Below are 12,026 nucleotides of genomic sequence, written 5' to 3' on the forward strand. Positions count from 1 at the left end.
CTAGATTTATTGCAAAATATGTCTCTCAGAAATTTCTTTCATCCCATTTCGTCGGGGCTATTTTAGATCCTGATCTCATCTTCTTGGATGATTGCTGACCTGGCTATCTTACTGTCTTATTTCCATTCTCCTAATACACCCGACACACTGGTACCACTAACCCCCCTGTCAGTACTCAGCTCATGCCTGGGTCTAAGAGCCTTCGGTGTCACCTTAGTGTCTACAACATAAATGCTAGACTATCAGGCATTTGAGACCTTTCACAGTTGGAGTCCAGCTTTCCCATTATCATGTCTAACCTTTTTTATACTTTCATCAAGCTAGTCTCTTCATTCACTAAAATGAGCCAAAGTGATGCTCATGTCTCCCTTTTGGCTTTTGTTGTACACTTGATTTGGTTGCCTTCTTCTCTCTGCCTCACATCATTTGGCATTTGAAAAAAAATTTTTTTTCCCAACTCAAGTTGTTGTCTTTTCAATCTTAGTTGTGGAGGGTGCCGTTCAGCTTCAAGTTGTTGTTCTTTCAGTCTTAGTTGTGGAGGGCGCAGCTCAGCTCCAGGTCCAGTTGCCGTTGCTAGTTGCAGGGGGCATAGCCCACCATCCCTTGCGGGAGTTGAACCAGCAACCTTGTGGTTGAGAGGATGCGCTCCAACCAACTGAGCCATCCGGGAGGCAGCTCAGCTCAGCTCAAGGTGCCATGTTCAATCTTAGTTGCAGGGGGTGCTGCCCACCATCCCTTGCGGGAGTTGAGGAATCGAACTGGCAACCTTGTGGTTGAGAGCCCACTGGCCCATGTGGGAATTGAACCGACAGCCTTTGGAGTGCTCACCGCCTGAGCCACTGGACCGGCCCTGAAAAAAATTTAGGTCCTCTGCTAGTCACTGATCTAAGCACCCGAAGGAGGAAAACAGACAAGTCCCTTGCTTTATTGTCATTATATCCTACTGATATTGCCATCACATCCCTCATTTCTGGGGATTCCTCATTTTAATTTTATACTGGCTGCCTAAATATGTAGTAGGCCTTTTTCACATTTAGCAATTAGATGTATGTATTCATTCAGCAAACGGTCACTTCTACATGCCAGTCCCAGAGCTGGGTTCTGGGGGTCCCAGTGAACAAAAGCAGACACGACTCCACAAAGATCCAAGAGCTCATTGCTCTGGTTTGCTTGAGTCTTCCAAAGGGTGGGGAAAAGGTATTGGGTCTTATGCAGAAGCAGTCAGAGGGAAAAGAAGTACATAGGGTAGACTGACTACATTTTTACAAAATTAACTTTATTTTTATTGTTGTTCTAACAGGTGGAAGAATCATCTCCACAAGTATCTTCCAAACTTCGGGATTTGAGACTGAATAGTTTAACCCCCAGGCAACTTTTCAAATCCACACATAATCAAGACACCTGATTTTATTTCCGATTGCTCCGAAACTATCTTATTTTTTTCCATTCAACACAAAATGAACATCCTCGCTTCAAAGTATCAAGATAAAAGAGGACGTCTATCACTGGAGTTTTATTTTCAGGTGCTAGCAGATGTTTTAAATTCACTTGATCAAAGAAAACCTTAATGATTTCAATATCTGTCATCATGAGAACTGGTAGCCCTGCATAGCAATGAAAGGAAAAGATGTTTTACATATAATTGTTTATACTTCAAAAAGTGTTTTCTTTCTAGGAAAATGCCTTATTAACTTCCACGATCATTGCCAAAGGGATGAAGCGATGGTCAAGATAAACTCTAATTGCATTGCTTACTGATACCACTTCTAGGACATCGAGTCTTCAGCAAAGTGGTCGTCTCTCCAGGCTGCCCTTTTCTCCATCCCTGCTTCCTGCCTTCACCACATGTGGAGCTTTTTCCTGGAAATTCCTTTTGAGTTGGGAAGCTCATTGTTGTTGTTTTTTTGTTCGTTTTTTTTTTTTTTTCTTAATTTGAGATGTAATTGACATGTAACATTGCGTAAGTTTAAGATACACACTGTTGATTGAATACTTATGTTTTACAATATGATTATCCCTGTAGCATTAGCTAACACCTTTGTCATGTCACATCATTACCATTTTGGAGGCGGGAGCACATGGTTTTGAAGATACTCTACTTTGGAAACATTTTTTTCTCTCAGGGTGATTTTATTTTACTTTTTTTTAGAGTTGTATTTATTGTTAAGTGGTGAAAGAATAAGAGGACAAATTTACCTGTTATCCCAATGTTTTAAAAATAGCCTATTGAGATAGAATTTGCATACAGGTCACCTGTTTACACAATTGAGTGGCGTTTAGTGTATTCAGAGTTGTGCTGCCAGCACTACAATTAGTTTTAGAATATTTTTATAGAACCCCCAAAAGAAATCCTATACCTCTTAGCTGTAATCCTCTCATCCCCTCCAGCTCTAGGTAACTACTGATCTACTTTGTCTCTGTTGATTTGTCTGTTCCAGATATTTCACATAAATGGAGTCATAGGATATATGGTCCTTTGTCACTGACGTTTTCGACTTAGCATAATATTTTCAGATTTCATCCATGTGTGGTAGCATGTACCTATCATTGCTTCATCTCTCTTTTAAAAGGTTTTTTAAAATTATGTACAAAGAGCTTCCGTTGTTTCTTTTATTGGGTAGGTGTCCTGGATAACCCATTCAAGGAAGATCGCTCAGGCAAATTTGATAAAGTCCACATCTTTCAAGCAATGATGGGAAAACTGGCTGTATATATTGAGGCCATATTTCCAGACCAGACCGTGATGGTTTGAGCTGATGTGACAAGGCCATGAACACTGGCTGAATTATTGTGGGTGGCTGCAGTAGAGCTGCAGGTGACCCACCTTGCTCTCAGAGATGCCATGATGCAAAAGGCATTAATATCTTTTATTACCAAGTAATATTCCATAGTACAGGTAGAGCACATTGAATTTATCCTTTCATCAGTTGATGGACATCTGGGTTGTTTCCACATATTGGCTGTTATAACTAACGCAGCTGTGAACATCTGTGTACAAGTTGTGGTGTGGCCATGTATTTTCATTCCTTTTAGGTATATACCTAGGAGTGCAATTGCTGAGTCATGTTGTAACACTATGTTTCACTTTTTGAGGAAGTGACAGACTGTTTTCCAAAGTAGCTGCACCATTTTATATTTACACCAGCAGTGTGTGAACGTTCCAATTTCTCCACATTCTCCCCAACACCTGTTATTATCTGACTTTTTGATTATAGCCATGTAATGGGTATAAAGTGATATTTCATTGTGGTTTTGGATTTGCAGTTCCCTATGCGCTGATGATGTTGAGTATCTTTTCATGAGCTTATTAACCGTTTGTGTGTCCTCTTAGGAGAAATGACGGTTCAGATCGTTAGTGCCCAGTTTAAAATTTATTATTATTATTATGGAGATCTAAGTTCCTTATATATCTACATACAAGTCCCTTATTAAAAACAGCATTTGCAAAATTTTTCCCCATTTTGTGCCTTTGCCCTTTCTTCATGCTGTCCTTTGAAGCACAAGTTTTTATATCATCTGAAAATAGAGATAGTTTTATTTCTTCCTTTCCAAACTGGATGCCTTTTATTTCATTTTCTTGTCTTATCGCCCTGGCTGGCACCTCCAGGACACCGTTAAATAGAAGTGGCGAGAATGGACATCCTTGTCTTATCCCTGTGACTTTACAAGGTTTGCAAGGCAATCTGCACAATGAAAACTTGGGACGATCGGTGTGCTTTGTTTTACTTGAAGATAGCATAATTAGAATTTGTACATTTTAATAGCGTCTGTCAATTTACTTCATAGACTACCTGTAATATTCTCTGAGGGCCGATGTTGTGACCTTTGTCACCTAAAATCAATGCACTGTTAATCTCGGGCTGTTCCTGTGTGCTGGCTGTGTCAGCACTTCCACGTGTGTCTTACCTCATGACAGTCCTGAAGTACACATCTGATCTGCGTCATCACTGGGGGGACACTGACCCCCAATAAGTAAATTTCAAACCACCAGTGAGCTGGAATTCAAACCCAGACTGGATTTCAAAACCTATGATCTTCCAACTCTTCCATGCTGCTTTTCAAGTTTATGGCAAAACCATCCCATTTAAAAAAATTATGTAACAATAAGTGTTGTGTAGGGCTCAGTCTAGCACATGAAAATACATTCAAATTGCATGTCATTTCTTTTGGCTTTTTAAAATCACTGTTTATTCCATTTGGTAGAGGGTTTTGTTTTTTTCCATACAAATATTTGCAACAATTTTGAATTCCCCAAAACCATACATAGACGATAAATACCATGCTATTAAAGTATTAAATTTGTACAAAAATACTTTACAGTTTAATACTTGTTTGTTACAAATAAAAATACATATTTAAGTGACTCATGATCTTTTTTTTTTCTTAACATGATTCTGCTTTATACTTTCTTGCCCTGGCGGTCCTGAAATGTGTTTGAAATAATATATTTCTTTGCACAAAAAGAAAGGTGAACTTTTTCCTTAAACAAAGGACACAGTGTTCAAATGCTTCATCCAAGCGGTTATTCGAATTATTGACCAAAATGAAAATGTTTGGAAAATAATCATTTCAATATGGAGAGTCTACAATCAATATACAGATCTATTTTTTTTTTATATTCACCAAATAACAGTTATTAGTGTAACTATTCAAAATATCTGAACAGATGAAAACAGTTGCTGACAAACATTAAAAGCAACTGTCACAAATTTATTGCTTTGAGGGATGGAAATAATTGGCAATGCATTTTGTGAAAAATGTATTTACAATTTCAGTTAAGTGGCATGGCTCAGAACAAAAGATAGTCCAGTGTCATTTTTAAGTACATGTGCTGTACACCCCTCTATATAACCAGTTTTTAAAACATGTCAAGCAGTAAGAGTTTGATTTGCTTATCATTAAGATAAACCTCATTTTAATAGACTTCTTCATTCTCTCTTAACTTCTCAGTCTTGAATTTTAAAAATAAGATACCTAAATCTCAGTGTTACTAAACACTAATTCATTATCAGAGATTTGCAGCTATTAAAAATATGTCAAAAAACAAAAAAAACAAAAACAGGTCACAAGACATATCCTGTTTGATAATTTGTTGCATAGGGAATAGCATACACCTTAGTTAAAATCATTCCTATATTTGGGCAGAACATATACCACCACCTACTAGGATCGCCTACGTGCATCATTGCTGAAACATTTGAAGATAATTTTATACCTGTATCCCTCCCATAGCAGCAGTCCCAGCAGTTGGCCAAACTCTAGTTCCCCTAGTCAAGCCAGCTTTATGAAAAGCCTTGTTGGTCCAGTTCTTACATGAATGACTTTATAGTAAGAAACTGATTTCAAAATGAATTAAGGAAATTGTCATAGAGAATATTTTCAAACAGACATTTCTCTTTTTAAAAAGTGATAGGAAGGTGAGATTGTGAAAAATTTCCTCTGACGTCAATCGTGAGAGGGGTGGCCTACTTTTTCTCTACCATTGGGCTTAGCAGGGAATCCTCTGCCATACACCATAGTGGTCGCGAAAAATGAAACGTCTTCGACTTGCAAAGGGAAGTGAACATGAGCCATGAGAGAGATTTAAAACAGCCCTGTGCTTGCCGTTAATGCCACGTGATTATCTGTGCTTCAAATGCCACAGAAATCTTAAAGGGATTTTTTTTCTTTTTTTTTAGCACCATGTAGATAGTCTTTTGTCCTGCTTTATAAAAAGCGTTGCTATAATGTATTAGTGGGTTCTCGAATCTCCAAATTACCACCATGGCTAGGCTGTTGGAAAAAAGCACTGTTCTGTTCATTCCATTCTCCTGGCAGAGTCTGTTCTATTGATTTCTGTGCAGCCAGCGGGTTTCTACTAATAACCAGGTCCAGCTTGTTACCAGATTCTGCTATGAGGGGTACCACAAGGCAGCAGTCGAAGTCTCTCGTTCGGACGTGATTTACCTGAAAGGTCAAGAAGAACCATTTTGCATTATTGTTACAGTCGGAATTCCTCAAACCCAGAGTAGCACTTCAGGTGTAACAAGTTGTCTGGAAGGTGCTTAAACCAGCACCTGTACAGAGGTCTCTCTCTCTCTTCTGACCACAAGGCGCTCATTGGCTTACTTGTTCTTTGCCACTAAATTGTAATGCCCTTGAGAGCTGGGAACAAGGACACATCCCAATATCCCCCTGCCAAACAGATTGACCGGCTCATGGTAGGTGCTCTAAAGGCTGAACATTCCCCCCAATTTACAGATGAGGAAAGTGAGGCACAGAATGGTTAAGAGAGTTGCCTGAGCTGCAGTTGGTGAGTGGTCGAGCTAGGACAGGATCCCAGGCAGTCTGGCTGATTCCAAAACTCGTGCTCTTAACCATGGTGCTGAACTATCCCTCTTCAGTGAGCGCATCCCCTCCTCAGCTGCACTTGTGCTCATCTTGCATTTCTCCTTATTCTTTACCCAAAAACGTTTTTAAAATCATCTACATGCTGCTTCCATTCCTTGACTTTCCATTCTCTCCTCAATCTTCCCAGGTCTGGGACCTGACCCTCATATTGTACAAATGACTCCACGTGTCCAATATGGGACTGATGTACTAGCTTCTCATCCCCTTTGGCCTTCACCATTCGCCGCTCTGGACACCTGCTAATCCTTAAAACTCTCCTTCCTTGGCTCCTAGAACATCATTTTGTTTTCATCCTCCTGCCATTTTAACTGCTCACTTTCAGTGCTGTCCTGCCTCTTTCTTCCTGTCCTTCAAATTTTGTTTTTCTTAGAATTCTATTCTTGGTTCTCTCCTCTTTCTTACTATAAGTCCACCCATAGGCAACTTCATCCAAACCCATGCCTTCAGTATCCTAAATTTTTAGCTCTGGGTCTAACATCTCTCTTGAGCAACAAATCCAAACTGCCAACGGCCTCCCTGACAGCTCTACCAGGATGTGCTGAAGGTATTAAAGACTCAGGTCTGACGCAGGTGTCTTGCCCTTACCTACCTAGTCTCCTTTCCTGGGATCTTCCTATGCCCCACCCTACCTCAGTGCACCCATGATAATGTTGTATTGTCTTTCTAAATTACAAATTAGGTCATTCTGCTGCAGAAATTAATATGCCTCCAGAATAATGTCTAAGAGCTTTATCATCACATCCAAAGCCCTTCACAATCTGAATCGTTTACTTTTAGAGCCTCTTCTTGCATGAAAGTATGTATAGCTCCAATTTATGGATTAAACAGACACTCTTAGAGGTTTAATGACTCACCCGTACTTAGTATGGGGTCAGAGCCAGGAGTGCAGTTTCTAGGCTCTCGGCCCCACTTGGAAAGGTGCTGGCTCAGGTAGTAAATGGCCATCGCCCGTGATCAGATGACCATCAGCTGTGGCTAGTTGGTCATCAGCTGTAACCATTGAGCCTTTGGCCACTAATATAACTGCTGTGGCTATGCTAGCAGCGGATGGTGGCTGAGCTAGCAAGCACAGATTGCGGATTGCAGAGAGGCGGATTGCAGCTAGCAAGTGAGGTTGGTTGGCAGAGAAGCGGACGGCAGGTTGCTGATTGTGAGGCTCCTGCTTCCCGTGTCTCCAACCCAGTCGCCAGCGAGACTATAGTGGTTTGACTCCCCCATCTATGGCTCCATGGGTGTTCCTTTTTGGCCTCACCATGTCCTGCGTTCTTATGTGGGGAGCGGGGAGCTGAGATCTCACATGACACCCTGCATGACAGTTAGTCATGCATCGAATATTAAAGTACCCGTGGAAAATAAGTGTCCCATACTTCTAGGACAAGACTGAATGTTCCACGGCCATGATAAAAATGATCACCAGAGCTGGTTTTAAAACTAGGTGATCAGAGACAACAACTTGCCTCAGTGAACACGAGGCAATGCAGCCTCGTTCTTTGAAAGCTGACTATTTGGTGACAGACTCGTTCCAGTTGAACACACTTTTAAGAATGTCAATCCTCTCTTTTTCTTGCAAATTTTTCTTCCAAAAAACTGTACATGAGATCAGGAATTTGCTTTGCTTCAGTGAAACTATACCTGACCATGCTAGGACTCCATTAAGGAAACGAGGCTCAGCTTTTTGGTTTCAGATATTGTATGAGATACTGAGATGTCAAGCACTGTACAATGACAAATGGGAGAATATGGCACTGGCTCCATTCTCAGGAAGTTTCTCATGTGTGTGGGTTACATACAGGGAAACAGGCAATTTCAATAACTGGCAAATTCTGCTGAAAGAAAAGCTGCTTCTGTCCTATATGGGAGGGGCCCTAATCTAGTCTTGATGCAAAGGAGCATGGGTGGGTATTGGTCAAGTAAGACTTAAAAGAACTAAATTAATTCAATTCCACCTGCAGTCTTACCTGTAAGAGCCTGTCATAGGGCTTTAAGCCACCAAGATCTCCTGGGCCAGCTGGGCGGATATTTTTGACATACACTCCTTTCTCCAGCAGGCCATCTGCTACACTGAACCCAAAGTCCTCCATGTCGGAACTCTTGTACAAGGTCACCTGGAAAGTGAGAAAATGTGAAGGGGACGTTTAGCTGGTTTGAAAACTTTGCCTGTGAATCCTCTGACATACAATCTTTTCAAACTAATTTCAATAACATAATTAAACAGCTACCCCCAATCCTGCAGCTTTCCCCCTTCTCCAAAAATATTCTTGGAATTTGTAAAATTCCTCTCAGAACTAAAAAAAAAAAAAAAAAAAAAGGAGATGTACTGAAGAGTCCTGGTCCTCCCCTTTTCATCTCTCTCTCTCTCTCTCTCTCTCTCTCTCTTTTTCTCTCTCTCTCTCTTTCTCCCCTTCTCCCCCTTTTCAGCAAGTGCCACAAAGTCCATTATTTTATTTGCTATGGTACCCCAATCACTACTTCAGGACTTCTGGCAAAACCCACCTAAAAGACCTGAAAGTGTTCCTGTAACAACACTGTGTTCTGGGGCCTGGCTTGAACAGCTCCAGGATTTGGTTGAGCAATTCAAGGCATTCACCCTTCTCAGCACCTAAGACCAGTTACCACCAGCTAACGCTTTCCTCCAATGCTCATTCCTCTACCTGATCAACCTGCAAGAGTTAGTCTGAGGTTCATTCATTCATCACACCATTCACACTTCCATCAGACGTGTACTGAGGCCCCCCCCCCCATGTTCTAAGCAAGGTTCTGGGTGCTGGCAAACAGCAGTCAATGAGAGAAGAGCCTGCTTCCAGAGGCAAACACATTAATGTGTAATATTCTCTGAGCACCCACAGTGCTGGACACTGCAAGGTGCTATACTCGGCACTCCACACTCATTTAATGCTGTAAGGTGACCTGCTTTTACTAAGGTTTGCCGAACGTCCTCCGCAAATCTCATGCGCACTTCAAGCAATGATTTGGCTTTACTTTTTCGCTCTAATGGTTTAAAAATGTGTATTTCATTTATTTTATTTTTACACAAGAATACATGGACACATTCTTGTAAAGGAGTCAAAAATTCAGAGCTATCCAGGGCAAATGTGAAGATTAACACTTTTAGAACAGGTTTATGTCTTGTTACCCAGTTATTTTACTTTAGAGAGGTATGCAAACGTGGTCAGTCTGTAGATTTTTATTTCACTGGGTAGAGAGTTAAATCATCAGTTTGGCTGAGTCAGTACTAGTTACCAGGCAGCCCTACTAGTGATTGCCATATTAGCAGTGAGAAAATTCAAATTTATGTGGTTTACTCACCCAAGGTCACAAAGGTAACAAATGGTGGGGCCGTGTCTGTCTGACTCCAAACACCAAGAACTTTACCATTATTTCACTGCTGCTCAAAATGCCTTATTCCGTAGATTCTAAGATGCACATTTTAAAAAATATTTTGAAATCTCAGAAATCAGGCTGCATTTTATAAATTGGTGGCATTTTAGATGTTATGATACAAAGTATGTCAGCATATACCACCCCTGTCTGCCTTGTCCCTATTAGTACACTAGAAGGAAAAGGGGCAGAATTCGACTGCATTTTTAAGAGGAAAAAAAATGTGCCTTGCCACTGAAAATGTGTGCTGACCGAAAGCACCAACATCTCAGGAATTTGTGGAAATGCAGAACCTCAGACCCTGCCCCAGACTGACTGAATCGGCCTCTGTAAATCGCTGGTGATTTATGAGCACATTGAAGTTTTCTCTGTGTGGTACTCCACAACCCAGAGGGGCTGTTATGTTCTGGAAAAGGAAGCAAGGGAACTAATGTTTAACGAGCCGACGTTCTTTGTGGTCTCATTCCATCACTGTGTGTGCATGTGCGTATGTGTTCATGCACCCGCATTGGACCCTACTATGTGCCAGGCACTGTTTCGAGGACTGAGGATGTAGTAAAACAACAACAACAACAAGAACACTACATAGCAGTGAACAAAATATAGACTTCATGAGTTTACAGTTCCGTGAAGATACCTAATTGAATCCCCCTAACCATCCTGCCACATAAGAGTCTCAGTTTTAAATCAGGTAGTATATATAAAGTTTTAAAATCTGAAATGACCTGATTTTCATGGAAGGATCCCTTTTGTGGCACTTGGTTATGTAAATATAGAATAGTAAGCGCTACTGTACTACAGAAGGGGTTTGTGTGTGTGTGTGCCTGCACATGCGCGCGTGTGTGGATGAGTAAAACCCAGCACCCCAGGTGACACACATCCTTTAGATGCCTGGAGAGAAGGAGGTTAAACTGTGGGAATGCGACGGTATCCCTCAACACCAAACTCATCAGGACGGGAAGAGAAGTCTTTCTTGGTGACCTGGGCTCAGGTAAAGGCCTTAGGGGAGGGTGTGGAAGATGCCCCATCGAGGTGCTGGAGGGGAACAAGGGTCTTTGTTTTACTCATTCATATGTCCCAAATCCCTTTGTATTTTGTTCAATAAATGAAACAATAAATGAAACGACTGGTCTGACATGGTTGAGTTTGGAAGTCAGTCAGAATTGGCCACGATGTGCTGAGTGAGAGGGATTTAATTCTGGGGTTCAAGCCAGGCTCCTCATCCCCTTCTTTTCCCCAAGGGCAGGGCTGGAAATTGGCAAAGCTGCAGCCGAGGGGTGGGTGAGGTGGCTCGGGCTGAGCTGGGCTGGGCGAAGGTCCAATGGCGACACCTTGTGGTCATGAGCGGTGAGAACACTTCTGACTTCAGAGCCAGGCCTGCCTCGCTAACGAGCTGAGCAAGGCCCACTCCTCCACAGGGAGGATGGAGTGTCTTCCAGTGGGAGATGCTGGACTTCTTGCTGATAAGGCTTGTGGGACTTGAAAGAGTAGATTTAAAAGCAAACAGGATGCTACGATCTCCGCCACGTTTGTGGAGCAGATCACACAAACCGGGAAATTGAAAGGTCAGAGAGGGTTAGAAACTTGGTCAAGCTAAAACAGACAGCAAGCAACAGAGAAGTGGTTCAACTCCAGGTGGTTCTGCCTGGGAAGCTCTGGTCTTTCCATGGCACACTCTACGTCTTTACCTGGCATGTGGTTGTGTAACAAATACTCATCGCAGAGAATTATTAGGTCCCTCTGTAATTGTAATTTTGCCTTTGGCCATACATAGGACAGGAAAGTTCTGACCCTCTTTCCTAAGGTGGGAGGGTGATTATTGGACAAGATTATTTTCACTGAGATATAATTGACATACAGCTCTGTATACGTTTAAGGTATTACTGGATAATGACTTGACATACATATATTGTGAAATGATTACCACAGTAAGTTTAGTTAGGAGAAAGATATATTTTAAGAAAACGTTTCAAACGTTCAAGAGGAGAGTGGCTAGAACAATGATTCCCACATACTCAACACACAGATCCAACAACCATCAATAGCTGGCCGCACGTATCCATCTTTCTTTTTTCGTTTCTGAGGGAGTATCTTGAAAGCAAATGCCAGTCCTCATGCCATTTCACTCTTACATGCCTCAGTATGAACTCTAAGAAATACAATTGCTTCTTACGTAAACTCAATGTCATTAATTCATTTGCAAAATCAACTTTTACTCGATATACTCTAATCCCTAGTCCATAATAAAATCTCCCTGA

General features: G+C 41.4%; 2 protein-coding genes across 23 annotated transcripts in view; one reads left to right on the plus strand and one right to left on the minus strand.

Annotated features, from left to right (window-relative positions):
* HELB (DNA helicase B) overlaps positions 1-4,363 on the plus strand; it is a 28,494-nt gene extending 24,131 nt beyond the window's left edge. For all 4 annotated transcript variants that reach the window (XM_081058478.1, XM_081058477.1, XM_081058480.1 and 1 more), the window contains one exon: positions 1,301-4,363. In XM_081058478.1, the coding sequence (XP_080914604.1) occupies positions 1,301-1,405 (105 nt within the window). In that variant the 3' untranslated portion in view covers positions 1,406-4,363. The remainder of the gene's footprint in view (positions 1-1,300) is intronic.
* GRIP1 (glutamate receptor interacting protein 1) overlaps positions 4,356-12,026 on the minus strand; it is a gene marked incomplete at its 5' end in the record, with an annotated part of 621,259 nt that continues 613,588 nt past the window's right edge. For all 19 annotated transcript variants that reach the window (XM_081058475.1, XM_081058470.1, XM_081058458.1 and 16 more), the window contains 2 exons: positions 4,356-5,946; positions 8,349-8,495. In XM_081058475.1, the coding sequence (XP_080914601.1) occupies positions 5,722-5,946; positions 8,349-8,495 (372 nt within the window). In that variant the 3' untranslated portion in view covers positions 4,356-5,721. The remainder of the gene's footprint in view (positions 5,947-8,348; positions 8,496-12,026) is intronic.

This window comes from Rhinolophus hipposideros (assembly GCF_964194185.1).
Source record: "Rhinolophus hipposideros genome assembly, chromosome: 9".
Classification (NCBI taxonomy): Eukaryota; Metazoa; Chordata; class Mammalia; order Chiroptera; family Rhinolophidae; genus Rhinolophus; species Rhinolophus hipposideros.